The sequence below is a fragment of the Chelon labrosus genome (genome assembly GCF_963514085.1).
Source record: "Chelon labrosus genome assembly, chromosome: 3".
Lineage (NCBI taxonomy): Eukaryota > Metazoa > Chordata > Actinopteri > Mugiliformes > Mugilidae > Chelon > Chelon labrosus.
In genome coordinates this window covers 10,075,491-10,102,718 of record NC_140339.1, presented here as the reverse complement: position 1 = coordinate 10,102,718, position 27,228 = coordinate 10,075,491, and the positions used below count along the sequence as shown (strand labels likewise).

The 27,228-nt window shown below is 42.3% G+C and overlaps 1 protein-coding gene across 1 annotated transcript; it reads right to left on the bottom strand.

Annotated features, from left to right (window-relative positions):
* Positions 1-67: 67 nt before the first annotated feature.
* LOC311485637 (neuronal acetylcholine receptor subunit alpha-7-like) lies at positions 68-20,814 on the bottom strand. Its single transcript, XM_084541179.1, has 10 exons — positions 20,629-20,814; positions 17,471-17,610; positions 16,989-17,033; positions 13,618-13,727; positions 10,191-10,270; positions 6,750-6,917; positions 6,443-6,637; positions 3,795-3,881; positions 3,349-3,458; positions 68-2,799 (listed from the first exon to the last, which is right to left on the bottom strand). Exons 1-10 carry the CDS (start codon positions 20,681-20,683, stop codon positions 2,317-2,319), a joined length of 1,473 nt encoding a protein of 490 aa, XP_084397305.1. The 5' UTR covers positions 20,684-20,814; the 3' UTR covers positions 68-2,316.
* Positions 20,815-27,228: the final 6,414 nt, after the last annotated feature.

The window sequence follows — 27,228 nt, the reverse complement described above, 5'->3', positions numbered from 1 at the left end:
AAATTAAAGCCAGACGTTATTTTATGACGGATAAAATGCTATTCCCATATATTTCTGTCATAATTTATCCTACGCTCTTTGTAAAACTACAGACTTTCTCATTGCTGGAGGTTCAGGCAGTCAGACACTAGATGGCAGCTTTGTAATAGAGACTGCTGCCATGGACCAGTTTTTATTTTATTGTTCAGTGAAGGCCAACAAAGGCAGAAACATACATGTTTTTGAAATCTGACTAGATTTGACTGGAAGTAAAGTAATTTTTCTGGTAGGAGCAAATGGCTATTTAAGGGCAGGCTGTTTAAAAATATACTGCAATAATGCACTTATTTCCCGGTTTACTGTGTACACTGGTGAAGACAAATACATTCTAATATAACAGTCCTGCTCGAAATCGTAATCTCATGAAAATTACCTTAATAAATGAGAGAGCTGTTGATTCAACCTTTTTTCATTTTGGAGGCTGTGGTTTGTAGCACTATTGAACTGTATTTTGTTGCACTGAAACTTATTTCTTATTTTTATAGCCCTATCTTAGTCAGTGATTCAGGCCAAATGACAGGAACACTTTTGTGTTTAATTCAGTGCAGTGAAACAGCACCACAAGCTACATCCTCCAAAATGATAACACAGGTGAATTACCACTTTTGTTATTCTGTTTTAACATAAACTGGACATTACAACAGTCATGAAAGGGGATTTACTGCGAATTAGAATGCTTTAATATTCACTAGTGTACCTAATGAACGGCAAGTCAGTGCATTTTCTGCACTGCCACTTGTTTGTGTATGAGATGCAAATGATGAAACAAATGTCTTTGTTTACAAAAGCTGCATTTGAACATTGGGTCTTTAACAGAAAACCTAGTCATGTGAATTTCAGGTGGACACCATCTACAGATTTCCTAATAAAAACCTTAACTCCGCACCAGTCATTTAGAACTGAAGAAGCCCTTTGGGACTACTGTAGCTTTGTCTCATCTGGCTTTAATACTTTACTTTCTCTTACTGGCTGTGAATTCAGTTTGTGTAATTAAACTAGTTTGGTGAAAGACAGAGCATAAAATAAAGCATGTGTGGATTTATTCTGAATCTGAACTATTTTATTGCTCAGTGATGTTTTTTTTCTCCTGCAAAGATTATTCTTCGCACCATCCTCTCTCTCTCTGCAGGAGCTGTGTTGTGGTACGTTTGTGTTTTGACCACCCAGAGAAGTTATTATTCGCTGACTGTTAAGACAAAAAGCCTATTGTACCACTGTGTTGTCTGTTTTCATTGTGAACTGTGAACTGAAATGAACAAAAGCTGCAGCTGTGTCGCTCCTCTAAGCCACAAGACACGGCCCTCTATTGCAAGAAAACATTTCAAAATGCAGTTTTTGTTTATTTTCAGATACAAAGAATACATTTATTTGCAAAATGTATGAAGTGGGCAAGAATAAAAAACAAACAAATGGAAATCAACTGACATAAAAAATAAAAACTGACTCTTCTGACTTCACAGGAATCCTAACTATTACAGGATGTTACAGTAAAAATAAAGAGGTAGCAATAAGTAAGATCAAGTAAGAGCATCGTTAAACTAAGATGTTTGGTTTATGATCAACAATAACTTGTATTTATAGAAAGGCAAATAACAGTTTCATATAATTGTTTAAGGTATATGAGTATAGAGGTCATACAACAAATATATTTCAGTGCTGGAGACACATAGGAGTGGCAAAAAGCAGTATGACGCGACAAGGAACAAAGAGGAAAGCAGGGCTATATATACACACACGAGGAACAGAGGGGTGACGAGACACAGGTGACACAAATCAAGAGAACACAAGGAGGAAACCAATTACCTAATCAAAAGGAGGGAAACACAGGGAGTAACAACAGGAAATCAAAAACTTAACAAAATAAAACATGAACACAGGGGTAACAAAACCAGAACCATCACAGAGATATTGTAATGAACAATGATACACATACGTTACCACATAACAAACCACAGTTGCATTCTTTGTAGGCTAGCAAATGACACCACTTACACAACAAATTCAAAAGGATCAGTTAGATGTTCTCCTTCAGTATGCTGGGTTATGTAAGATAAAAGAAAAAGGTCATTTAAACTAATGTAATGTGTAAATTCAACTATTTATGCATACATTTTGTCTGGACTTAAATCATGAATCTGACTTGAGCTGAATATTAGGTGATATATAAGTCTCAGGCATAACTGTGTCCAGACTGGTTTACGTATGGTTACTCAAAGAGAAGAGTGGTATAGGTTTTTAGTATTGTTAAAGCATTTATTCCCTCATTTATTTTCCTCCTCAGGAGAAAAAGTCTTTGGAAATGGCCTCTACAAAGTTGGGTGCAGACATGAGGATCCCAATGGTGCAGAGGATGGTGAAGAGCGAGAAAGCCATGAGGCAGAGCCTGTCGATAACAGACGCGGCAAATTTCCACTCGTTGCACACCGAGCCGTCCTCGTCGTGGTCGCGAAACCGCTTGGCGATAAAGCGCACCTCGTCCAGGATCTTGGCCAGCTCTATTTCCACGTGTCCCACTGAGGAGCTGGTAGCTGGGGAGAGGAGCATCTCATCCTCACCTGCACGCGCAACCAGCCGTCCGATGAGGACCCCAGAGTCGGGCGAGGTGGCAGCCGTGGAGTACGGAATGCTCTCCAGGCCGCGGTCCATGCTGGTGAGGCTGCTCCGCCGAGCTTTGTTGTGACAGGCTGAGCGCACGCGCTCCTCTCCCGGGCGCCTCATGCGCAGGAACCAAGCGCACCAGTTCAGAAGGATCACACGGGTCTTTGAGATGAAACAATGTGAAATAATGTTCTCATTCTCATTCAGAGTGTTCAGTCTGAGATGCTTTACCTCTTTGTCTGTTTTAATTAAATTTAAATCCATATGTATATCTACACAAATCTGCACTTCTGGTTAGATGCTTAGAGCATTTTGCCGCCTTGTACTCAAACATGTGTAATGACAATAAAGTTTAATCTAATCTAATTACTTGTCTCATGTCAGCCTCACTTCTGCCTCACTGAACCATCCATAGTAAAAAGCTGATGATAGCAATACCTCATATAACACCAAGTAAAACTCTTGCTCAACAAGGAAAGGAATAATTCCACGTGCTTTTATATAAAGATTCCCAGCCTAAGCAGAGGTGCAGTCATCTTGATAAACATGTAAGTGAAGCATAAATGACAATAATGTAATAAAAAATGCAATATAAATGCAAATATCTACAGTTTGTCATAGTTCATTTCCTCAAAGGCTATAGAGGCTAAATACTTAAATAATAACGCCGCACCATAAGTCGCGAATGGTGCAATGTGAAACGACACTCACCCACTTTGGCATCTTGCCTCCATCAGGGTCATGGTGGTGATACTGTAAGACCACAACTGTAGCAATTACAGAGAGGCCGACAATGACCATGGTAGTGGCGAAGTACTGAGCTGTGTGATTAAGGAACAGAAAAGACAGAGTGGTTACATAAAGTTGCGTCCTGCAGTAAAACAAATGCAGGATAAAAAAAAATAAAAATTAATCTAAAGCAACAGTTTTCCGTATCAGGAAAAGAGCAAGCTCACATTTCAGGAGAGGAAAACCGCCTTCTTGCCTTAAACATTTGACTCACTATGTGTCTCTGTCCAAAAATCTTCCTTTTCATTCCACTGATTCAAACAGGGTGACTCAGATGAGAAATGACTGCAAAGAAAATTTCACCCATGCCTTCCCCCTGATAGTAGTTGACAACCATAGCGACCGCGTTTAACTTTAGCCTGGCTTACCTATTAAAGGCACCGAGTCTGATGTGGCGGGCATAATCTCTGCAACCAGCAGCATGAAGACGGTCAGGGAGAGCAGGACGGTAATGCCTGGCAGAGACACCAAATCTCAGTTAGCACAAAACTACAGAGAGGTGGCAGGGCGTCAGCGTTCCTTCATGGTTGGAATCTGCTACAAATCAGCATGAATTTCATGTGACATGACAAAAGATGCACTCATTTACATTTTTACAAACTGTTCTGTGACACCATGCAGCAGATTAAGTGGACTTTCCACAATTTCAGCGTTTAGAAACCAAATTTTTTATAACATCAAAGTGTTTGTGATGTGTGCAGCAAAATTTTGCAGGAGAGAGCCTTAAAGTGAGACCAAACGGTATCTTTAAAATACTCACGTGGAGACGAGGTTTCACTAACAAGCTGACATGACAGTTAAGAGGCTTAAGAGTCACATCTAACCTAACTCATGTACATCTGACACCTCTTACCATGCAATCTTTGTAGTAATTGTTGAATTTGAATCCCTTCTGAGTGGCTCATGTGTAAACCACAATCCCTAAAAGCATCATTCTTTTTTACATTTTTATCCTTTTGTGGATAAATACAGTGGAAACAGATAAGAAATGCGGAGAAGGAGCAAGGGATTGACGTGCAGTGTAGGCGGCCGTGTGATCTCAAATATTTAATATGAAAGAACATTGGACCCTGAAATATTTGTGCTGGGTTTATATACAGAGATGTGCAATTACAGTGAATGTGGACGTGCAATTATAGACCTCTGCTTGCTGTATGCCAAGAAATGTATTGAACGTTTATGGCAAAACTAGACTGCAGTTATCAAGTCCCCCATTAAAAAAGTTAACCTGCATATTAAGAAGTGTCATGGGTTTTAGTTTTGCTTTGGTTCTTTGCCTGTGTCTTGTTTCCTCATTAGTTATTTTTGTATATACAGTCCAGTCTGTCCTTTGCTTTCGCATTTTTCCTGGTTAGCCTTTTCTTCTGTTGGACCGTCTTTCATTGGATTACCTTTTGTTTCCAAAAAAGGTTAAAAAGGTTTTTGAACCTTTTTGGATATACCATGACCTGGATGACTGAGAACCTTCACAGACATTACCTTTTGTTGTACTCCATTTGAATTCACATTGAGTTATCTATCTTGGATTATTTTATCTTTTTTACACACTCATTATTTATCCTGCTATGTCACTGCAGTGCATTTCACCTATTGACTAAGTTTCATTCAACTGACTTGTTGCTATGGATTCCGTCTCATCACTTGTGTGTCTCTTTGCATTTGGGTCCTTTCCCTGTCTTAGAAAAACATTACGTTAACGGCACATATTTGAAAACATATGGTGGCCCTTGATTTTTGGCTTTAACAAAAGCATTGTCCACTTTAATCAAAGGACTAATTCAGGTGTACAATCCAGTTTCCATGTTAAATTGTTCTTTCCTCTGTTGTGACTGTGCTTATATATATGCTACAGTTAAAATTATATATTTTTTTGTCTTTGTATGTGCTCTTAAAAGTTAAATGAATATATTTTGTGAGGGGGGAAAAAAAAACCAGTTTTACAGTGAAGCTGGAAATTTCAAAAACCTCTGAGAAATAAAATAAAACCTTAACGTCATGTATGGCTTAATTACAAATCCGTATGTCATTCCGATTTGGATTAACAAAATAATAGGATAATAGTAAAGTATTTTTGTGTTGGTGTGCTGGCAAGCTTTAAATTATTTTTACAACGTCATTTATTTTATTAATATGTTTTTTTTGGTACTGCACATTTCAGCTTAACCAGATTGTACGTTCCTCACCGTCAGATATGCAGGTCCCTTTTCAGTGTATTACATTTTCAGTACATTGATGCCAGCTGCAAAGACTGAGAGTAAATTTTCACACATAATTTTCTTGACGAATATTGAATATCACAAATCATTGTTATCAGGACAGCTCAATTTTACTGAAATGAAATCCGGGAATAAATGCTGCCATGAAAGCACATTTCTCAGTGAGTGTTCAGTGTTTTCAAATAATAATGGCACTACTGTATGTATGTTATGCTGACTACGTACACTGATCAGCCACAATATTAAAACCACTTACAAGAGAAGTAAATAACATTGATCATCTTGTGACAAATCAGCATTCTGCTGAGAAACTTCTGGACCTGACATTCATTCATGTGGATGTTACTTAGACATGTAGCATCCACCTAGACCAGACCAGACCAGGCACCCCCACCCCATAGCATTGACACTCCTTGATGGCAGCAGCCATCCCCAGCAGGATGCAGCCAGATAATGCATTAACTGCAACTATAGCAAAATAAATGCTGATAATAGTAGCATTTCTGGTTGCACTGCAACTGCTACAGTGTGAGGGCTGGTATTTTCTGGCCACTCAACAATAAGTAATTGGACCTCATTAAATTTTAATTACGAAAAGCGTCAGGGAATAATGTAAACACCTGTTATGAAACTAGTGATGAGTTCAGCATTTCATTATAACTCCCAAAAATGGAAACAGCTTCATTTGTATTAGCTGGAAACTTTAAGTGCCAGTAAATTCCAACAATTGAGACGTTTCACTTCTTCAGTGAAACAGTCTACGGTATGTTTATCTGTACATGTGCTCCAGTTTGACTTACCCAGTGAGATCTTCTCTCCAGAGTCAGCGGGAAGGAGGAAGACGAGCAGGGCCAGAGTGGAGATCAAGACACACGGGATGAGCAGATTGAGGCCGTAGTAGAGGGTCCGTCTCCGCATCACCAAAGTGAAGGTGACGTCAGGATATGGCTCTTCACAGCACTCATAGAAGCGCTCGTTCTTTTGCCCCGGGACCTCTGAGACATGAACAAAACACAATCTACGCTGAGAAAAAAACAGATTGAAAGCTAAATCATCTTCTCACTAGCACAAGGCAGAGGCAGCATTTGTGATGTACTTCCAGCGTACCGACAAGATCCCACTCTCCGTTGGCGATGTAGCCGGAGATATCTGCCTCAATCATCTTTAAGTCCAGAGACCACCCCCCGTACGTCCAGGAGCCAAACTTCAGGTCACATCTCTGCACATCAAAGGGGAACCAGCGCACATCAATGTGGCAGGAGCTTTTGAAGATCCCTGAAGAGGATGCATAACAGAAAGTCTTGCTTTGCAATGTACTCCACTTCATCTATAGAGGGCTGCCGAAGAGAGAGGCAGAAACAGACGGAGGCCTATTTTTCAGTATTCGACAACTCTGGCATAAAGGAAAATGGAGGGAGATTGGAAAATTAAAATGACAGTGCCCAACAGCATGAGAGGTTTTACTCTGAGAAGATGTGTAGCCAAAGTGCCATCCATTCTATCAAGAGTAAATAAAAATCCAATATGACAATGGGATGAAAAGGGAGGGCAGTTCTTCAAGAGAGGCAAGGCATCCATACTTAAGACAGATATGAGTCATTAGCAGTAAACACACTCTCTCCTCTCTACTAGTCTGCCATGCAGATGATAAAGATGAGGAGTAAATGAATAGAGATGGGGAGCAGACAAACAGAACGGCTCCTATTTACCGCAGTGAAGCTCAATCACAAAGACAAATGTCAGGAAATTCAAATGATTTGGCCGTCTGGGTCATATCTACATACAGTTTGACTAATGCAATTGAGCTGAGCCCAAGTGGCGGCCGACTATTTTGAGCCAATATGGCACTGGATGAGGGTTAATTTGGAACAAAGTTGAGAGGCAATTTGCTCTTGACAGAGGCAGTCAATCCGGAAGAAATTCAGTGATGAAGCTATTTACGTGAATATTGATCAAGATGCTGAGGGAAAACAGGCCAGTGTTTTTTGCACGGTAAGGGAAAAAGGGGGGAAGAGGAGTCCAGCGGGGAGAGCAGTAATCACCTGCTGTGACAGTAAGGCTTTCTATTTCATTGTGTTCCTGTGCATGCAAGTGTGTGTGTGTTGGTGGTTTTACAGAAAGTGTCTTCTATCTTGTACAACTTCACGGTTTGGCAGAGGTGTGGGAATAGGTGTTTGATTGGAAAATGCATCAGTACTCAAAGCATCTGGCACTTAATGGAGCGTAACTGGTACGGATGGAGCGTTTGACATTAGGTTACTGTTGCTGGGAAGAAACCATTTTAAAACAGAGAGATGGCATTTTTCGGATGTACAGTCAGGGACTTTCTTGCCAAAAGAAATATGAAACCACACTCATTAGATATGAAACCACAGCCAGCAGCTTGGTAGCTCTGCAAAGAAAATAGACAGGAAACAAGGACAAACTGATTGTCTGGCTGTTTTTTTTGTTTTTTAAAAAAGTCATCTACCAAAAATTCTGAATGTAAAGCTGTGTTCAGACTAAATTAATAAAATATAACACGCTGGAAGAAGGCTCAGATTTGTTAATTAATGAACCGAGACGGACTAGATCTTATGCTATGCTAAGCTAAGATAAGGTAACGATGGTTGTATGTTCTTATTTGTCATAAGAGAGCAGGCACATGACTCTCGGCACTGATTTCTGACAAATTGTGGGATAAAAAAGACAAAGACAAAAAGACCCAAACACACAATACTAACAGCTAATAGCTTTAGGGAGTTAATTTTATTAAAAATAAATCCAATTTATGGATTATCACCTTTTAAAACCGGTGTCACAAAGCGCTTTGCACAAAGCCAACGGCAAAGATACTTAACGGACGATACTAAACCCCTTTATTTTACTGGAATTAATTCAGTTTATGTTTCTTTTGGCTGTCAGCTGTAGATTTTAGTATAATGATGTCTACATATCATATTCAGTGTGTATTAGTGAGTAAGAGTAGCGTGTCTCAGCAGCCCGGAGTTAATAGTCGCTCAATATTTGTGTTTGGACTGCTACGCTAGAAATACATCCATTCACATTCACTGCTCTAGTTATTAAATTGCCAGAGAGTAGTGACAAGTACCTAATCAATGATTCTCAAGTGGGCACAGATGTACACTAATGTTTTATTCAGCACTGTTCAATGGGAGACTAAATAACTACACAGTAACCACTGATTGCAGATACATGTGTTTAAATTGTTTTATTTTGGATTATTTTATGTCTTTTAACAAGAAGGCAGATTTATGACTTTTAATGCAAAAAAAGACATTAAGAAAGCAATGGTTTTAAAAATAAAAAGTGTCTTCATCAGAGAAAGGAGAAGCAGTGCTTTTCAGTTTGACTGTTCCCAATAGACCAGACATATTCTCTCTGTTGTTGTTCACATCTGTCTAGCTAGTCCGTGATAAACTGCTGGTGTCACTATTTCTTATAAATATGGTTTAAAGTAATGCAATTAAAGTTTCCATACAAAAACAAGTTAGACAGAGAACTAAACGTGTTATAAATGAAGCAGTACTAATAAACCAGTGCAAAAACTGTGGATGTTCAAAATAAGATTTTGTTATGTGGCTTATTCAAAAACAGCCCGAGTTTCTTTTGATTTCCCAAAACGTGGGGTCTTGGGTGTGGAAAATAGCAAGGGATGAGATCTACATCCAGCATTTCTACACTGTAAAACATTACAGCCCCATTAAGTAACGTTTTTCTTCTCTTTAACTCCACTAGTCATGACGTGTTTTTCGATATCAAACTCAATTTTATTAAGTTTTCAAAAATTAAACTTAAATTAATCCATTGAATGGACTTTGAGTGAGTTTTGTCTGCCGCCATTTTTGCAAATAGAGATAAGAAATGGAGATACTTTTGAAACAAGGCCCTACAATAGAGGATTAGACTACGGTATTGCAACGACAGCAAAACTATTGGCACCGTAAGCGTTTTCCCTTCTCTAAGTGGTCGAAACAGCATTAAGTGAGGCCATTGTTTCAAATGCCAGGGCCAGCCCTTGTACATCTTGTCAGTATATTTAAAAAAAAAATTTAAAACACATTTTTGAACAAACAAGATGTGAGTTGAATCTGAACTGTAACTGCTTGACCTCTGGAGGGGTCGTGGGGGGGCCGGAGCCTATCCCAGCTGTCATCGGGCGAGAGGCGGGGTACACCTTAGACAGGTCCATTCACCATTCACACTCACATGCACACCTATGGCCAATTTAGTGTCACCAATTAGCCTAATAAGCATGTCTTTGGACGGTGGGAGGAAGCCGGAGTTATAGTAAAGTTGTTTAGTTGAGATAGTGAAGAATGTGTGTTCATTTGACAAGATAAAATGAGTTGTATGTAGTAAGTTGTTTTAACTCATAGTAACAAGAAATGATCATTAGGTATAACTTTTTGAGTTGAAACACTGGTTTTCTTCAAGTTGGCCTTACTGGATGTTTTGTTTCTACGTTTTACCGACTTGGAAGGTTTTACAGAGTGACTACTAGAGTGAGACTAAAGTGTGATCACTAACTAAGGTATGGACTCTTACCTGGGGGTAAGTAGGAACAGTTACCCGAGGAGTTGACCACGATGTTGGTGTGGACCGCGGCATCAAACCTTTCATCTGCACTGTAGACAACAACAACAACAACATGGGATTATGTCAGTATTTATAATGACTGACTGATCTGTAGCCAAAGTACAGCTTCAGCAGAAATCCCCTAAATACAACACCGATACAGTTTCTGCCTTTTAATTACATCACAACGATTTGAATGAGGCGTGTTGGGAAAATACAAACATTTCTCCAAGTCATTACTGCTGCAGGTACAGAGAACAAAACAAGTCATATTTCATGCAACCTTTCCCGGGAGATGTTTATTCAGTGGAGGTGGTGGTGGTTTGTACTCTTATTCTCCCCTACTACCCACAATGCACCGCTTCTAGATGAACTCCCCAGAGGCTGAGACAGGGCTGAGCAGAGGTTGAAAAAATAAACTTTCAGGAATTCAAATTAAGGATTTACTCCAAGGGGCGGTGAAAGATGAAGCATGATGCCCTTTCTCTCATTAGTTGATGGGAGAGGAGAGGACCTTTAATGTGGTTTGTTTAGATCTTTCAAAGATTGATTAATGGTGATCTCTGTAGTGTTTTCCATTAGAGACATATGCAAGGCTCCTTTTCTTGCGAGATTATCCATTTGTCTAAATGATTTATTGCTCCAATGCACCGGTGTGCACTGTACTGCATATATTTATTGTGAAGACCAACCTTGAAGTGTAATGCTCTCCGTGTCTCAAAATCAGCCGACCTAGCAGGCGGCAATGCCATTTAACTGTAACATTGCTTAATTCTTGTAAATAGAAAACAGCTTCTACCCTCAATGCCATTTAACTGTAACATTGCTTAATTCCTGAAAATAGAAAAAAAAAAATCATGCAAACAGACTTTATACCAAATAGAAATCAAGTTTGGAAGTTCTTTTTTAGCAGGGAATCAGGTTTGACCCTTTGATTCCCACCTCAGAAAACATAATATCTCGTCAGTAATAGCTGCAAAATTGTACAGCCAAAATATTACTGGACTCTAGAAGATTGGAAAGACTCTTGGAAAGATTCAGAAATACAATACGTCTCATTATCCTTATCACCAGACCATCATGACATTTGCGAAATTTGACATTTTGATTTCCAGCCAATTGGAGAACGAATAAGAGACTAAGACAGATATTATTCTAGAAAAAGATCCAAATCCAGAACCAATAAACTGAAAAACAGCTTCTACCCTCAAGCTGTTAAATCCGTCACACCACCAGCCCTCTTCCCCTTAGACTGTGGTGCAATAGCCCCCATACTGGACCTATTCCCCTAGACCAGCTGCAGTCCATAGAAAAAAACTGCACTATTGTTAATTTTAATATAATTTTTTCATTCTGTGAAGCAGTTGATTTTACATTACTGTTTTGCAATGCTGCTGTGACATTCACTCTTCGATATCAATGCCACAATGTTTAAGTCGCCGCTGTTACTAATTACATTCATGTGTACGCTAGTGTGGTGTGCTTTTATTTGTATATATTGTAAATTTTCTCATGTGTTGCTGGTATAGCTTTTAGTTTTTTATTTATTTCATTGTTTTGTTTTGTTTTTTACTCACTGCAACAACAACAAAAGCTGCAAGCATTTACGTTAAAGCCGTCCCCGAGCGAATGTGCAACTTTCCGTAACCTCCTAAAACTCTGCTGGAAGTGTTTTCATAGCAGATGCAGTCGGGTCCAGAGAGACAGTGGGGCGGAAGGGGTTACGTTTGTTTTGTGTGGTTTTGTGCATATTTAAGTGAGCATGAGTCCGTCCTGCAAGACATTTTTGTAAAACAACTGTGGCGACATGGGATCTGATGCAGAAGAAAAGTACAAGGCATTCTGACATAAATGTACTGAGTGTAGTTTATTGAGGTAATTTTTCACTCTGGAGCAAAATACATTTATTTTTAATGGGAAAAAATTAGTTTGATAAAATTATTGTATATGCCTTTGTGGAATCATTTTATGCTTTTTAATGCTTTCTCATCAGGTTTGTTGCAACTCTCATATCTCTTATTTTGTAGCTGGAGATTTGACCGTGCAAGTGTACGCGTTCTACCTTCTTAACAGCAGAATATTTTTTAAATGACTTGTTTCTACTTGAATGAATTTCACGCCACAAAAGGCACAACTCAGAAAGCAACAGATGCCAACAGACTTTACAACACCTCATCTCCCAGTTCCTCCAACCTCCACTGATTCACTGCTCAAGAACTTACACCGTGCAGTGTAACTGTATCCTAAACAAACTACCCTGGCACATGTGATGTATGAACACACTGTTGTCTTCTTTTGTTGTTTTCTGCTCAATACTGATATTGCGCATGTTCGAATTTATCGTACACAGACGCCACAAATACTCAGGTATACACTCACTCACCAGGTGATTACTATTACTATTATATTATGCTTTGATATTTGTTTGCACTAGTGAAATCAAATGCATTCTAGTGTAACCGCGCTGCACTAAATTTAGCTTCAGGCTGTGGTTTGTAGTATTGTTGAAATGAGCTGTGTTGTTCAGACACATGTTAATAGTTTTTTGACACTATTTTAGTCAGTGGGCTAGGATAAATAACAGAAACACTTTAGTATTTAATTCGATAATGTATAACAACAAACTACATCTTCAACGTAAACAGAGCATTACAACAGTCATGAAGGGAGATTTAGTGCAGGACTCTTATGTCAGGATGCATTTGTTTGACATTGAAGACATTTCCCTGTAGTGCATAGACAGTTCCCTGTAGTTTTACTGTATTTTATTCATGTATTTATTTTTACATACTCTCTCTCTTCTGTTGATCATTTGCAAATGATCTGATCCCAAAAAATACCAAAGTTAGCGATGTCAGAAGTGCAACTCAGAGTTTGAGTTCACTTGTTTGAGGTAAAAAAAAAAAAAAAAAAAACATGTTTCAAGCAAAGCGGCGCTTAAAGATGAAAGGTACTCAAGTTTAATTATTCTTTATTATATTTTAGCTGACATGTAATAACATTTTAAATCCTGGTTTGTGTTTAAGGCATTTAATGCTAAAGTCACATATGACTTAACAGATATAGGTTTATAACAAAGACACAAACCAAAACAATGAGTGAATTATTTCACATATGTTGCACATGACTTATATATTTTTGACACAGACATCAAAAACAATCTAAACCTTCGTGTTTTAAATAGGCCACGTGTGTGTGTGTTTAATACATCGCTACCAGCGTTATTTTCAGAGCCTTATTTTTACTGCTGGAACACCAAAATCCAAAAATGTATCCTCGATCGAGGACCCCCGCCCCCATTGTGTTGTGCAGAGAACAGTGCATGCATGCTGAGTCTGGCACCATGCATATCCAATTACAGTGCAGCACCCAGCAGCTCTGTCCTTACAATGCCTACCTGTTATAGAGCAGAATGTCTGGCTTCCAAATGAGATGGTCAGGAAATCTGACATCGTTCACACCTGGATACTCCGCTGGGTCCCACTGGAGGTAAGGATCATTCCAGTACTGTTGGACGCAAACACATCAGAGCATGTACCTTACATATTCCACATATATATCTTTATTGTTTGCTTCAAAGCTGTTTGTAGCTCCAGCTGGGATTTGGACTTTATAATGGCACTAGAAGAAAAGTCAGGATATCATTAAATTCACCTTGAAGGGGACATGAATGTGCGCAGTAAATGCCACAGCAATCTATCCAGTAGCTGAGACATTTCATCTGAAAATGTCAAATGATAAAAAGAAGTCAAAATGGTGATTTCAGCTCAATAGTCTGAATGAAAAGTTTCACCTCTGGTAAATGACACATGGACTAAAGAATTCCCTAGTCTTCACCCCCTTTTGCTTTAATCGGAGCATACACTTAAGTAGGCATCGACTCGGCAAGCTGGAGCAAAGCCCGATGTTTCAGACCGGACAAAAGTGTGCGACAGACTGACTTACGTTTCCATCCATACAGCTAAGCCGTGAGCACAGCCAAGAAGATGTCTGAAGGCACGTCACCTACTGTGAATAATGGACTGAGAGGTGTGCTCGGTAACTTCCACATGGCTGAGCTTAGAGTGGAAAAGCACAGGACTGAAACAGAATTCAAAAATAAAACAGCAGCTCCAGTATTGCAAAGAACCGTGAGCACATTCGGCGGCTGACAAGTTTTTCCTAGCACACTTGTCTCCAACTTCTGTGAATCAAAACAAAGCTGACTATGTCACCACATCTGACCTTTTTGTGAGAAAACACAAAAAGCCATCCAGGCCCACAGCAGGTGATGAGTCTGGCTGATTTCCAGCTCAGTATAGCTAAATACTGCAGATTGTGTGTGACCTGGCTAACGCGCATTATCTTGATTTTTCTTGATTAAACGGCTTTTCACAAGGATTTGTTTTCTAATCAGGTTGTGTTCAATTACGGCTGTCAACAGGATAAAGGAACATAAAGGTCAGTCGCTAATAAAGGCAGAGTAAAACACACAGAGGGAGAGTGAGTCAGCTGTGAGGCTCATATGGTGAATTCAGAATTAAAGTGCATTTGCACAATCACGTAACTCCCTAACTTAACCCTTTATAGTGTGAGGAATCATATTTGGTAACTTGCACACACACATATTTTAAATGGTGTCCCGGTGCCTCTCAGGGAGGTTTAGAGACATGTGGTTTTCACTCAGCTAATCAGCAAAGATCAAGGGAGCATTCTCAGGTCAAGTCAGGGTCAAAGTGCCACGAAGATGTGTCCTCATCCCAGCCTGGCCTCTCTAACCTTATCAGCCAAACATTTCACACAAGCTGTCTCTCTAACGTACTCATTCCTGATCCTATCCATCTTGGTTACGCTCAGAGAAAACATCTTGAGCGCGTCATCTTACAAAATCATCTTCAACCTCGAAGTGAGTTTCAGCGATGACCTTTAGGACATTTAAATTTTCCTTCTTCCTCACAACCAGACTTGGCCAACAAATTCTAGATCAGCGCTTCCACAGGGGACGCTGTCTGAGCTATCGTGCGTTTGAGAGCCAAAGTCGATTTTGCAGGGTGCGGAGCGAGGGAGGACTGCTCAAGACTGCTGCTGTGATTCCACAGGATGATTTAAAACAGACCGAATGGCCTTGGTACAATCTGCTGACGATGCAGCAGCAGGGAACGGGTGTCACACAATGGACAAGCTGCAATAAAGCATCTGCGTTCATACACTTCATCTCGACGCATGAAGGAGGAAAAAAAAATGTGTAATGATCCTGTGGGAGGTGGAAAGGAGAAGACCCGGGACCACAACATGTGAACCACAAACTAAACGACAAGTTAAAAAGGTTCAGTTCCGAGACACAGGGGATCTTCTTTATTTATTTTCTTGCCAAGAGTAAGATGAGAAGGTTGAAGTAACTCTCTACACAGCACAGACGATCAGCCATAACATTATAACCACTGACAGATCAAGTGAATAACACAGATTTTCTTGTTATCACCTGTGAGTGGATGGGATATACAAAGGGAAGACAATGTCATCAGAGTTAATGTGTTAGACAAGATGAGATAGGACTTTATTTATCCCCGTGGGGAAATTAGGGTGTTACAGCGGCAGGAAACAACAGCGCAAGATGCAAAAAGATACAAAGAGATACAAAAAATAGAATAAGGTAGACAGGAGAAACTATATAAAAGTAAATATGTTATGGTACGAAAAATATTTACATATTGCATCAGGTTTTAAGTAGCTAACCAGAAGCTGAAATAACCAACTAGTGTAAATTGAGGGTTGAAGTGGCAAGGAGGCTATTGACATTCATGAATAAAACAAAACTCCAATAGGAGTTGCACCAAGTATTGCACTAAAAAGACATGAGGTAATGACAGGGATGAGTTGGTATATACTGTGCTCTTGTATATCCCAAGAAGAAGCTCAGCAGCAGCGCTAAGAAATGCTGATTCTGACTGCTGAGGGGACAAATGACCTCCGGTAGCGTTCCTTCTTGCACTGTGGGTGCAGCAGTCTTTGGCTGAAGGAGCTTCCTAAAGTCCCAACTGTCTCATACAAGGTTGTTCCTGATGTTTGAAAGTTTAGCCAACATCCTCCTCTCCCCCACCTGCTCCACTGAGTCCAGAGGACAGCCCAGGATGGAGCTGACCCTCTTGATCAGTTTGCCCAGTCTATTCTTGTCCCTCTCTGTGAGTCCGCCACACCAGCAGACCACAGCGTAGAAGGTTCTTAGAAGCCAAAAGGTTGATGGATACGTGACTCGGTCAGAGCTGCAGATCTTGTGCTGTGTTCTTGGTCAGAAGTGGTCCAAGGAAGAAAAGCAATGAACCTGCAACAGGGTCACTGGTGGCCAAAACTCACTGATGTTCATGTGTTGTCTGCTTCCCCAGAAAAAGATCAAATTGCTGAAAAAGTTAATGCTGGTTCTGATCACAGTTTGTTGCATTTGGGGCTGTATATTTGCAGTCAGGGTGCCCCATGCTGACAGCAAAAGGGAGATCTTCATAATATTAGGCAGGTGGTCATATTGTTATATCTGATATGTTCAGAAAATATTAAGCTTAGCTTAAACGGTTAGCTTAGCATAAAGACTGGAAACAGCTGCAACCTTGCTCTAACCAAAAGTAAGACAATCCCCTGGACCTCTGAGGTCCATTGACGAAAACATTGTGTAAATTTAAGTGTAAAATCATTTGAGGCGATTATGTGAAATAAATAAACACTAAAAAACAACTTGAGTGATCTTTTCCGTGACTCTACATTCATTGTATGTACAGGGGGAAAAAAAGGTCTTACCATCTGTAGCCAAATGTTGGTTGTTAAAACCTGGTTCTTCTCATCCTGTTGGAAAAACAAACACAATAATCATTAACATTAAATTTTGCTTTTTGTATTTATTTTATAGTTTTATAGAGGGATCATCAATTTGTTTTATTTCAATATTTTTCTTTGTTGATCTGAAATAAAAGAAAATAATCTTCTCCCAGTTTCCATTATCAGTCAAATTCTCTGTAGCAATTACATTTTTAGTTAAATGCATCCGAAACCAGATGTTAATTATCTAAAATAAATGAATGTGGATGAAAGACAACTGGAACATGTCACCAATTTAAACGTCGAGGCTGTATTGACTTGACCACTGTGGGGAAAAAAGACAATATTCTTCCACATGAGAATTGATTTTGTCTGTTAAGTGAGAAGCCAGAAACAACACTTGTAATTATCCAACCAGGAGTGAGTTACAATGCCTCCCACAGTACAAGCAATATGTTACGCACCACATCCATGATCTGCATGAGGGTTAGGCCGAAGTTAACAGTGAGAGTCTGCGAGTCATTGAGGACTGGTCTCTCCAGTGGGTTGTAGGACTTCATCAGGTCCTGGTACAGTCGGCGCTGGTTTGGCCCTTGATGCGAAACTACAGAAGAGAAAAAAGTTTTTGTTTGGAATCAGAGAGAGAGCTGAGTTAATGCGGCAGCTGTGATGACGTGTCCGTCACTGAAACAAAACAACAGCAGAGTGACATTTAACAAATCCAAAGAGGAGGACATCACAGCACTGACATTTTCATGAGTTCACTTGCCAAAACACTAGGCACACTAGTGTAAATAAATGCCTTCTAATATAACAGTCCTGAACTAAATCCCCTTCATGACTGTTATAATGTTGTAACAGCGTCAGAAAGGTGGCGATTCAACTGAATGATCTAAAGTGTTTCTGTTATTTAGCCTAGCCCACTGACTAAAATGGGATTGTCAAAATAATGTGTAACAGGTTCAACACAATTCAGCAGAAACACAAACCACAGCCTCCAAAACAATTTTAAACCAATGCAGAATTAAGCTAAGATTTAATGCACAGCTGTTATATATGACTGCATATGTTTTCACAAGTGTACCTAATGAATTGGCAATGGGGGAGAAATACACTATGTCCATGTATAGAACATATTTATTACAGTAATTACCTTGTTTAACCAGTTAAAGTGTATGTATGAGCAGTTAAATGCATCCGGTCAATTCTCAGAGTGACAATACTGCCACGCTGATATTTACAAGCATCTGTTCATTCGCACTAAACATAAAACACAGCTGAGGCTGATGACTAGAAATACAGCATTAACCTCATGAAGGTCAAGAATTTATGTTTTTGTCAAGATATATTTCCCTATGAACTTCAGTTCCCGTCTCACGGTGACACAACAGAAAACACTGAGAAGAGAACTTCAGTCGATCCAACAGTTGTTGAGATGAGATCCTAGTCTGGATCAGAGTGATAGGCTGACTGACAGACCAACATCGCTCTTCTTAGAGCAACACAATACTGCGTAACATGACGTAAAAATTGTTTGGACCTGCAAGATTGAGACCTAACACACAATTTGAGTCAACTTCCCTCTCTCCTCCAACACCACCCTACCCATGCAGGAGTTAATGGCTCAATTTCCTGCCATTTACATTTCTTTCTCTCTCATTCTCTGCATTCTGCATCTTACAGGGCAACCAGTACGCCCCCAATTCCTTGATGGGACAACCTCAGACTCTGCTGCAGAGCCAGACTCCAGGCTTGCACCAGGCAGGTTGTAAACCATCTGCAACTGCACCAAGTCTCACACCTCTCGCTTGATATATGTAAAGGTTAGTCAGCGCCATAGAAGAAATATGCAACAACATCTAGGATGGTGAAACACATGCAGCCCAGACAAGGCAATCCTCCAAATATAACATCTAGACTGACTTAATTCATCTCACAGTGCGATCTGAAATCAGAGCTGCTCCCTATTTTAACACACTCTCTTTTCCCCACTTGAGTTATGGAGAATTTTTTTGGCAGCATCTCTTCACTTCACTTCACTTCACTAATGGCAATAGCCCAATTATCCTGAACCACGTATGAGAAGCACATTATCCTGATGGTTTGGCAGAGAGGGCTCGTTGTCTGTAGGCATCTCCCCATTTCTCTCTTCTGCTGCTGCCCAGTACTTTCATTAAAAACAGACTGAAAGACTAGCTGAAAGCGTGTCTTTGTCCATGGCTGAATCCCTTGTGGCCCCCCAGTGATCTCACCATAATCACATTTCACTATGAGGATCAGCAAGATGACATTAATGTGTGTTACTGTCCCGGGATGTTTCTGTAATACACCCCAGCACAGGTCTGGTCATCAAACTGTGCAGGGAGCCTTTCTGATATATTGCCAATATGTTACAGGAAACAAGCTCTGTAAACGGGAAAACCAAAGTCTTTCAACCTCTTAATCAAATTTTATAGCATTGGTAAAGTCAGGGAGATTGACAAGAGCTTTAACTACCCCAGACATGTGCACAGAGATTTTGACATGCATGCATGTGCACACACAAACAAGATTCATCTCCGTCTGCCTCCGATCACTCTCATGGGAAGCCCCCCCCCCATTACAGTCACAGACCGTAAAGTGCAGACTGAAGAGCCTAAGTCAGTGATTGCCATTCAATGAATTGCCTCCATCAAAATGTTAAAAACTCAGAGCAGCGATGAGAAGCAGCATGTCTCTGAGGTTACATGAACTGAATTCCGTTTAAAGATCAGGGTTGCGCGGAAAAGTTGCACAAGTTGACTTGTCTCCTCGTAGACTGTGGCATAGTGTTAGAGGCACAAGGAAAGCAGTGTTACTGGTTGTAAAAGCATCCAGATATGTGTATTCATGCACCAATTACAATGAACTTGCTGTTGGTATTCATCCCGTCTTTCAAACACCAAACAGTGAGCCACAGACGTATACGTATACACATAAATCATGAGAAACCTCACAAAGCATCAGTACAATCTGCAGTCACACCCTGCATGTGAAAACATCATGGATTTGGAGGTTTTTGTTTGCTGCAATAATTCTCAGTTATTAATACTTTAATACCCACTGGACACTTAAAAACATATTCAAGCATTAAGCAGCCTTTAAGTTAGAAAAAAAAACAAAAACAAAGCAGCAGATCTTCTCCACTCAAACACAGGATGCTTTAAATGGCTCCACTGACTTGCCATTTAAGTCTTATTCACATTTAGCCTTTTACATCCCTGCAGACGTTGAGCTTTTGGCTATTTTCTAAAAAGAGTAGGTAAGTCCAGCTGGGCATGGCTACAGAGGACAGAAAGGAGGGGGGACAGTAATTAAATTTCTCTCCCCCAGACAAACTTAAACCTCCTATGAGTTTACATATCAGCAGCATGTAATGATGCAGCCGTGGATGATGGAAATAGACTGTCACCAACTAATTCTCTGTTTTGCACAACAGGTATGTCATTCCGGAGTCCAGAGCGGAGTTTTACGCACACAGAGCCCACAGATGTTTTACGAAAAACACACACACACACGCAAACAAACGCGCACCCCCTGACTGCAAATCAAAATTGCGTGGGTTAGTTATCAACTGAAAAGCGCACACACACACACTGCCTACCTTTCACAGTGCAGGCGATGGCTGCAGCAAAGAGCAGGAAATTCGGCAAGTCCATCTTTAAGGCGAACGACGAGAGAAGCCCGAGTGATTCCACAGAAAATCGCCGGAGCTGGCGGGACTCTGGAGTGATGAGACTGTGTGTGGGGTGGGCTGGAGGGCGCTGATATTAAGTAACTCCTCCTCCTAATGGACAGCTGCTGTTCATTAGGAGGTTTGTGGTAGTATCAAAAACTGTCTGCCCACAGTGTCACCGCTGACCGCAAACCTTCAACACTACTACAACTATACGATCAGAAAACAAATGAATGTACTAAAATGTTAATACCATTTTCATATTCTGCATCTGCAAATGCACATTTTGGCCTTTTATACATTTATGTATTTGCAGCATGATGCTCTTTGTGTGAATCACCGTTATCTCTTGTTTCAAAATTAGTTTCTGTTTTTCATGCAGCGCTGACTGAGGGCTTGAACATCACGACCATTCAATATTGGTTTTCGGTTTGCCCCTTGTGTGCAGAGATGATGAAATCCCCAAATAAATTCTCTTTAAAAAAACAAAAACAAAACAAACAAGGGGACATCTGCTGGTCACTGAACACTGTTACATTTATGTTTTGCACCAGCAGTTTACAGTCTTTAATTTCAACAATTTTTCGGTATCGTTTTCTAATCACTGCACATGTTTTTGACATGATACTCTGATTACTACTACTACTTGACAAAACAATTCAACCCAAACCCTGGAGCGAGCACCAATGCGACAGAGGCGAGAGAAACACCCTTTTACCACGATGAAACCTTAACCCAGCTCATAATGGGGGGTCGTGACCCCTCAGCTTGTGGTCGGCCCGAGAAAAGCAGAAACCTGCAGATATATTCACACATGCATTTGGAAAAAATACATGCAGTATTTATAGTGTACATGATACAAACAAGAGTACATGATACCAGGAGATGCATGGTACGTGGTAGATTAATAGTATGCATCAATCAGAGTTTCACAGAGTTTTGCATGTATTAAATTCTTTTAATGCATCTTTATTTCACTGTTTTTGTTCATTAAATGTGTATAAGCCTAAAAGTTATAAAAATGAAAGCAACATGGTTCAACTCTTGAATGGGGGACATCGGTTATACGTCACATCCTTCTCTCTCGCCCCATTTTTCATACCTTAAAGCTCCTATCTCACACATTAGCTCTTTTTAAAAGCTATCCAAGAGTCCCGAGCAGGTGGTAAACCGTGATTAGTTTTTCTTTCCACTAAGCAGCAGCCAGAGGGTGAACACCGACATATATATTATTTCCTCGCTAATGTATTTTCTTTGGAAAGCTGCTGCCATTGACAGTGCTTTAATTGAATGACACCAGAAACCCTGCCACATACAGAGCTGTGGGTAAAATGACGCTGCAGAGGCCTTAGTCTAATTAAATGTACACACAATCTGAATAGTACTGCACCTTATGCAAACTTTTGCGCTTTATTCCACTGTGAACTATGCGTATGGTAAAGAACAGCAGGGCTGAATCACGCACGCCTCACTGCGTGTGTGTAATCTCAATTTGTAATAAATTAAATTAAATCGCTGCAGAGATCTAAAGGAAAATCTGTCCTGCATCATGAAGTCTATCATTTATTAATATGTTAACTCTCGTCTCTCGTCTTCTCCCGCTTATCCGGGTCCGGGTCGCGGGGGCAGCAGCTTCAGCAGGGAAACCCAGACAGCCCTCTCCCCAGCCACTTCAGCCAGCTCCTCCGGAGGAACCCCCAGGCGTTCCCAGGCCAGACGAGAGATATAATCCCTCCATCGTGTCCTAGGTCGGCCCCGAGGTCTCCTTCCGGTGGGACATGCCCGAAACACCTCTCCAGGGAGGCGTCCGGGAGGCATCCTTACCAGATGCCCTAGCCATCTCAACTGGCTCCTCTCGACGTGGAGGAGCAGCGGCTCTACTCTGAGCTCCTCCCGTATGTCCGAGCTCCTTACCCTATCTCTAAGGCTGAGCCCGGCCACCCTGCGAAGGAAACTCATTTCGGCCGCTTGTATTCGCGATCTTATTCTTTCGGTCATTACCCAAAGTTCATGACCATAGGTGAGGATTGGGACGTAGATCGACCGGTAAATTGAGAGCTTCGCCTTTCGGCTTAGCTCTCTCTTCACCACGACAGACCGGTTAAGCATCCGCATCACTGCAGATGCCGCCCCGATCCGCCTGTCAATCCCCCGCTCCCTCCTACCCTCACTCGTGAACAAGACCCCGAGATACTTGAACTCCTCCACTTGAGGCAGGACCTCCTCCCCGACCCGGAGTAGGCAGTCCACCCTTTTCCGACTGAGGACCATGGCCTCAGACTTGGAGGTGCTGATCTTCATCCCAGCCGCTTCACACTCGGCTGCGAACTGCCCCAGCAAGAGCTGAAGGTCGCTGTTCGATGAAGCTAAGAGGACCACGTCATCTGCAAACAGCAGAGACGAGATTCTCCGCCCACCGAACCCGATACCCTCCCCCACCCGGCTACGCCTAGAAATTCTGTCCATAAAAACTATGAACAGAACCGGTGACAAAGGGCAGCCCTGGCGGAGTCCAACCCTCACTGGGAACAGGTCCGACTTACTACCGGCTACACGGACCAAACTCACACTCCTTTGGTACAGGGACTGAATGGCCCTTAGTAAGGAGCCATCCACCCCATACTCCCGGAGCACCCCCCACAGGATGCTCCTGGGGACACGGTCGTAAGCCTTCTCCAGATCCACAAAACACATGTGGACTGGTTGGGCAAACTCCCATCTCCCCTCCAGCACCCTAGTGAGGGTAAAGAGCTGGTCCATGGTTCCACGTCCGGGACGAAAACCGCATTGTTCCTCCTCGATCTGAGGTTCAACAATCAACCGGACCCTCTTTTCCAGCACCCTGGCGTAGACTTTGCCGGGGAGGCTGAGGAGTGTGATCCCCCTATAGTTGGAACACATCCTCTGGTCCCCCTTTTTAAAAATGGGGACCACCACCCCGGCCTGCCACTCCAGGGGTACTGCCCCCGATGTCCACGCAATGTTGCAGAGACGTGTCAGCCAAGACAGCCCTACAACATCCAGAGCCTTGAGGTACCCGGGGCGGATCTCATCCTCTCCCGGAGCTCCACCGCCGCGGAGTTGTTTCACTACCTCGGCGACTTCTGCCCCAGAGATTGGACCACCCAACCCCAGGCCCTCCGGCTCTGTTTCCTCTATGGAATACGTGTTGGTGGGATTGAGGAGCTCCTCAAAGTATTCCTTCCACCGCCGGACAATATCCCCAGTTGATGTCAGCAGCTCACCACCCACACTGAAAACAGTGTGGGCGTGTTGCCGCCTACCACCCCTGAGGCGCCGGACGGTTTGCCAGAACCTCTTTGGAGCCGATCGATAGTCTTCTTCCATAGCCTCACCGAACTCCTCCCACGCCCGAGTTTTTGCCTCAGCGACTGCCCTTGCCGCGGATCGCCTGGCCATCCGGTACCGGTCTGCTGCTTCAGGAGACCCACAGACCAACCATGCCCTGTAGGCCTCCTTCTTCAGCCTGACGGCTCCCTTCACCTCCGGTGTCCACCAGCAGGTTCGGGGGTTACCGCCGCGACCAGCACCAGCGACCCTGCGACCGCAACTTGAAACAGCCGCCTCAACAATGGCGGAGCGGAACATGGCCCATTCGGACTCAATGTCCCCCACCACCCCCGGGACGCGGTTGAAGCTCTGCCGGAGGTGGGAGTTGAAGACCATCCTGACAGGTTCTTCCACCAGGCGTTCCCAGCAGACCCTCACTACTCGTTTGGGTCTACCAGGTCTACGTGGTGTCTTCCCCTGCCATCTGATCCAACTCACCACCAGGTGGTGATCAGTTGACAGCTCTGCTCCTCTCTTTACCCGAGTGTCCAGAACATACGGTCGCAGGTCAGATGATACGACTATAAAGTCAATCATCGACCTACGACCTAGGCCGTCATGGTGCCAAGAGCACCGATGAACAACCTTATGTTCGAACATGGTGTTAGTTATGGACAAACTGCGACTCGCGCAGAAGTCCAATAACTGAACACCGCTCGGGTTCAGATCAGGCAGGCCGTTCCTCCCAATCACGCCCCTCCAGGTCACGCTGTCGTTGCCCACATGAGCGTTGAAGTCTCCCAGCAGGACAATGGAGTCCCCAGTCGGGGCACCATCCAGTGTCCGTCCCAGGGCCTCCAAAAAGGGTGGGTACTCTGAACTGCTGTTCGGCGCATATGCGCAGACAACAGTCAGGACCCGTTCCCCCACCCGAAGGCGTTAGGGAAGCAACCCTTTCGTCCATCTGGGAGAACCCCAATGTACAGGCAGATAGTCCAGGGGCAAGCAAAATGCCCACCCCGGCCTTCCGCCTCTCACCCGGAGCAACTCCAGCAAAGAAGAGAGTCCAACCCCTCTCAAGGACTTGGGTTCCAGATCCGACGCTATGTGTCGAGGTGAGGCCGACTATATCTAGTCGATAGCGCTCCACCTCTTCCACAAGCTCCGGCTCCTTCCCCGCCAGAGAGGTGACATTCCATGTCCCAAAAGCCAGCTTCCGTAACCGAGGATCAGACCGCCAAGGCCCCCGCCTTGGTCTGCTGCCCAATCCACAAAGCACCGGACCCTTCATGAACCTCCTGCGGGTGGTGGGCCTACAGGGAGGCGAGTCCATGTCACCAGTTCGGGCTGGGCCCGGCCGGACCCCATGGATAAAGGCCCGGCCACCAGGCGCTCGCCCACGAGCCCCAACCCCAGGCCTGGCTCCAGGGTGGGGCCCCGGTAGCCCTCCGGGCCGGGTACACTTTCTCTTGCTCTTATTCTTCATCAAGGGTCTTCTGAACCGTTCTTAGTCTGGCCCTTCGCCTAAGACCAATCTGCCTTGGGAGACCCTACCAGGGGCAAATTGCCCCGGACAGCATAGCTCCTAGGGTCATTAGGACACTCAAAGTCCTCCACCACGATAAGGTGACGGTTCAAGGAGGAGTAATATGTTAACTGTCTATGCATAATCATTTGCTCATTTGCACCAACCTAGCTATCTTTTAGAAACTAGATTCTAATATGTGTGTGCTCCTCAGCTGTGTATAAAAGGGGCCTGAAAAGGGGACTCAGCTCTGTAAAGAGGTTTTTTTTTTTCAGTTCAACAGATTTTCTCTGTCCAATAGGAAAGTATATTTCAGAGAGCCTCAATAGAATTGACCACTGACGTGTGAAACACCACCCAAAGAAAATGTGTTCCTTGCTCTCCAAAAACAGAAAGTGAAGATTTGCAAAGACAACAGATCAGATATTTACTAAGGAATTTCATTGTGTTTTCCATAAATACACTTAATGCCAGCATCACCTTTCATGAAGTTTCCGACAGGGGCATGGTTACCATTGGTCACTATTGTGTTACGGCTCCATCCCCCTCTGTCATAAACACTCTGTAAACATTTAAGTGACGACGCCAGGTGTTGTAGTTGGGAAATTCTTGGTTTCAGCTGCTCAACAGTTTTCAGCCTGCTTTGTTGAATTATGTGTTTCATAATGGACCTAATGACTACTTTACAATAGAACCATGCTGTTGTTATATGTTGTCTTGCAGCACTCCCTGAAAAAGACATCATCTGTATGGCGTCAAATGTTGCTCTAAATCCTATACATGATGTGCAACTGACCCCTGCAAAACCAATCCATATGGTCCCTCACATGCCCTCTTCAGCTGTCACCTATCTTAGTCCGCCTTAAATTAACTCAGGTCCAGAGAAGACAGCAACATTTCTGTATTTATATTATTTTCCTTGGTAGAGTTTCTACGCACATTTGTGGATGAAACAACAAACTGTGCTCCTGGCAGTGGCTTTCAGGAGTGTTCCTGAGCCCATGCTGTGATTTTTACTGCAGAATTGTGTCTGTTTTTCATGCAGAGCTGCTTAAGAACCTGAAGATTACACTTATCCAATATCAATATCAATCAGTTTTCAGTTTGTCCCTTGTGCACACAGATGATGAAATCCCCAAGTTCTTAGCAATTTCACATTGGGAAATGTTATTTGGCCCTTTCAGTTTGAATGTTTATGGATTTTAAAGGCCTTGCATAAAAAGTTTCCCAACGGTAGTTTTATTTTTTATTTTGGCCGAGGAGATGTACAGACTGTCTTACTGACATTTTCCTCTTTCTCTCTCTCTCAAGTTGCATCTCTTACAACAGGGCAGCTTATTCCCTTATCACTGTTATTGATACATTTACTTGGCTGACAGCATGTAATAACATGCATAAAATGACTCAGTGTAGGCCAGAAGGTAAATCAAAACAGCCAGAGAGTAACAGAAAAACACATGTCCAAGTCTGTTCCAACTTAATGTGGGCCTCCAACTCGGACCTTTCCTTGAACTAATTTCTTCTGCAGCTGGTGTTTTGCAGTTACGTCCCAACGGAGAGTTTCTCTTGATAAACTTTGGCTCTGGTGAAAATGAGCACAAATTATAGGAGAAACAGTTGTCACATGATCCTAAAAACACTTTAAAACTATGAATTATTATTGAAAGCTTGTTTAAAGATTGATTTATTTCAGTCATATTTTGTAGCACGCT

Coding starts and splice junctions, on each gene's coding strand:
- LOC311485637 (XM_084541179.1), bottom strand. CDS start 20,683: ATGGACTTGCCGAATTTCCTGCTCTTTGCTGCAGCCATCGCCTGCACT. Junction 3,882..6,442: donor TGGAGAGAAGATCTCACTGG/GTAAGTCAAACT, acceptor TGTCTCTGCCAG/GCATTACCGTCCTGCTCTCC. Junction 2,800..3,348: donor GAGGCAAGATGCCAAAGTGG/GTGAGTGTCGTT, acceptor TTCATCTCAAAG/ACCCGTGTGATCCTTCTGAA.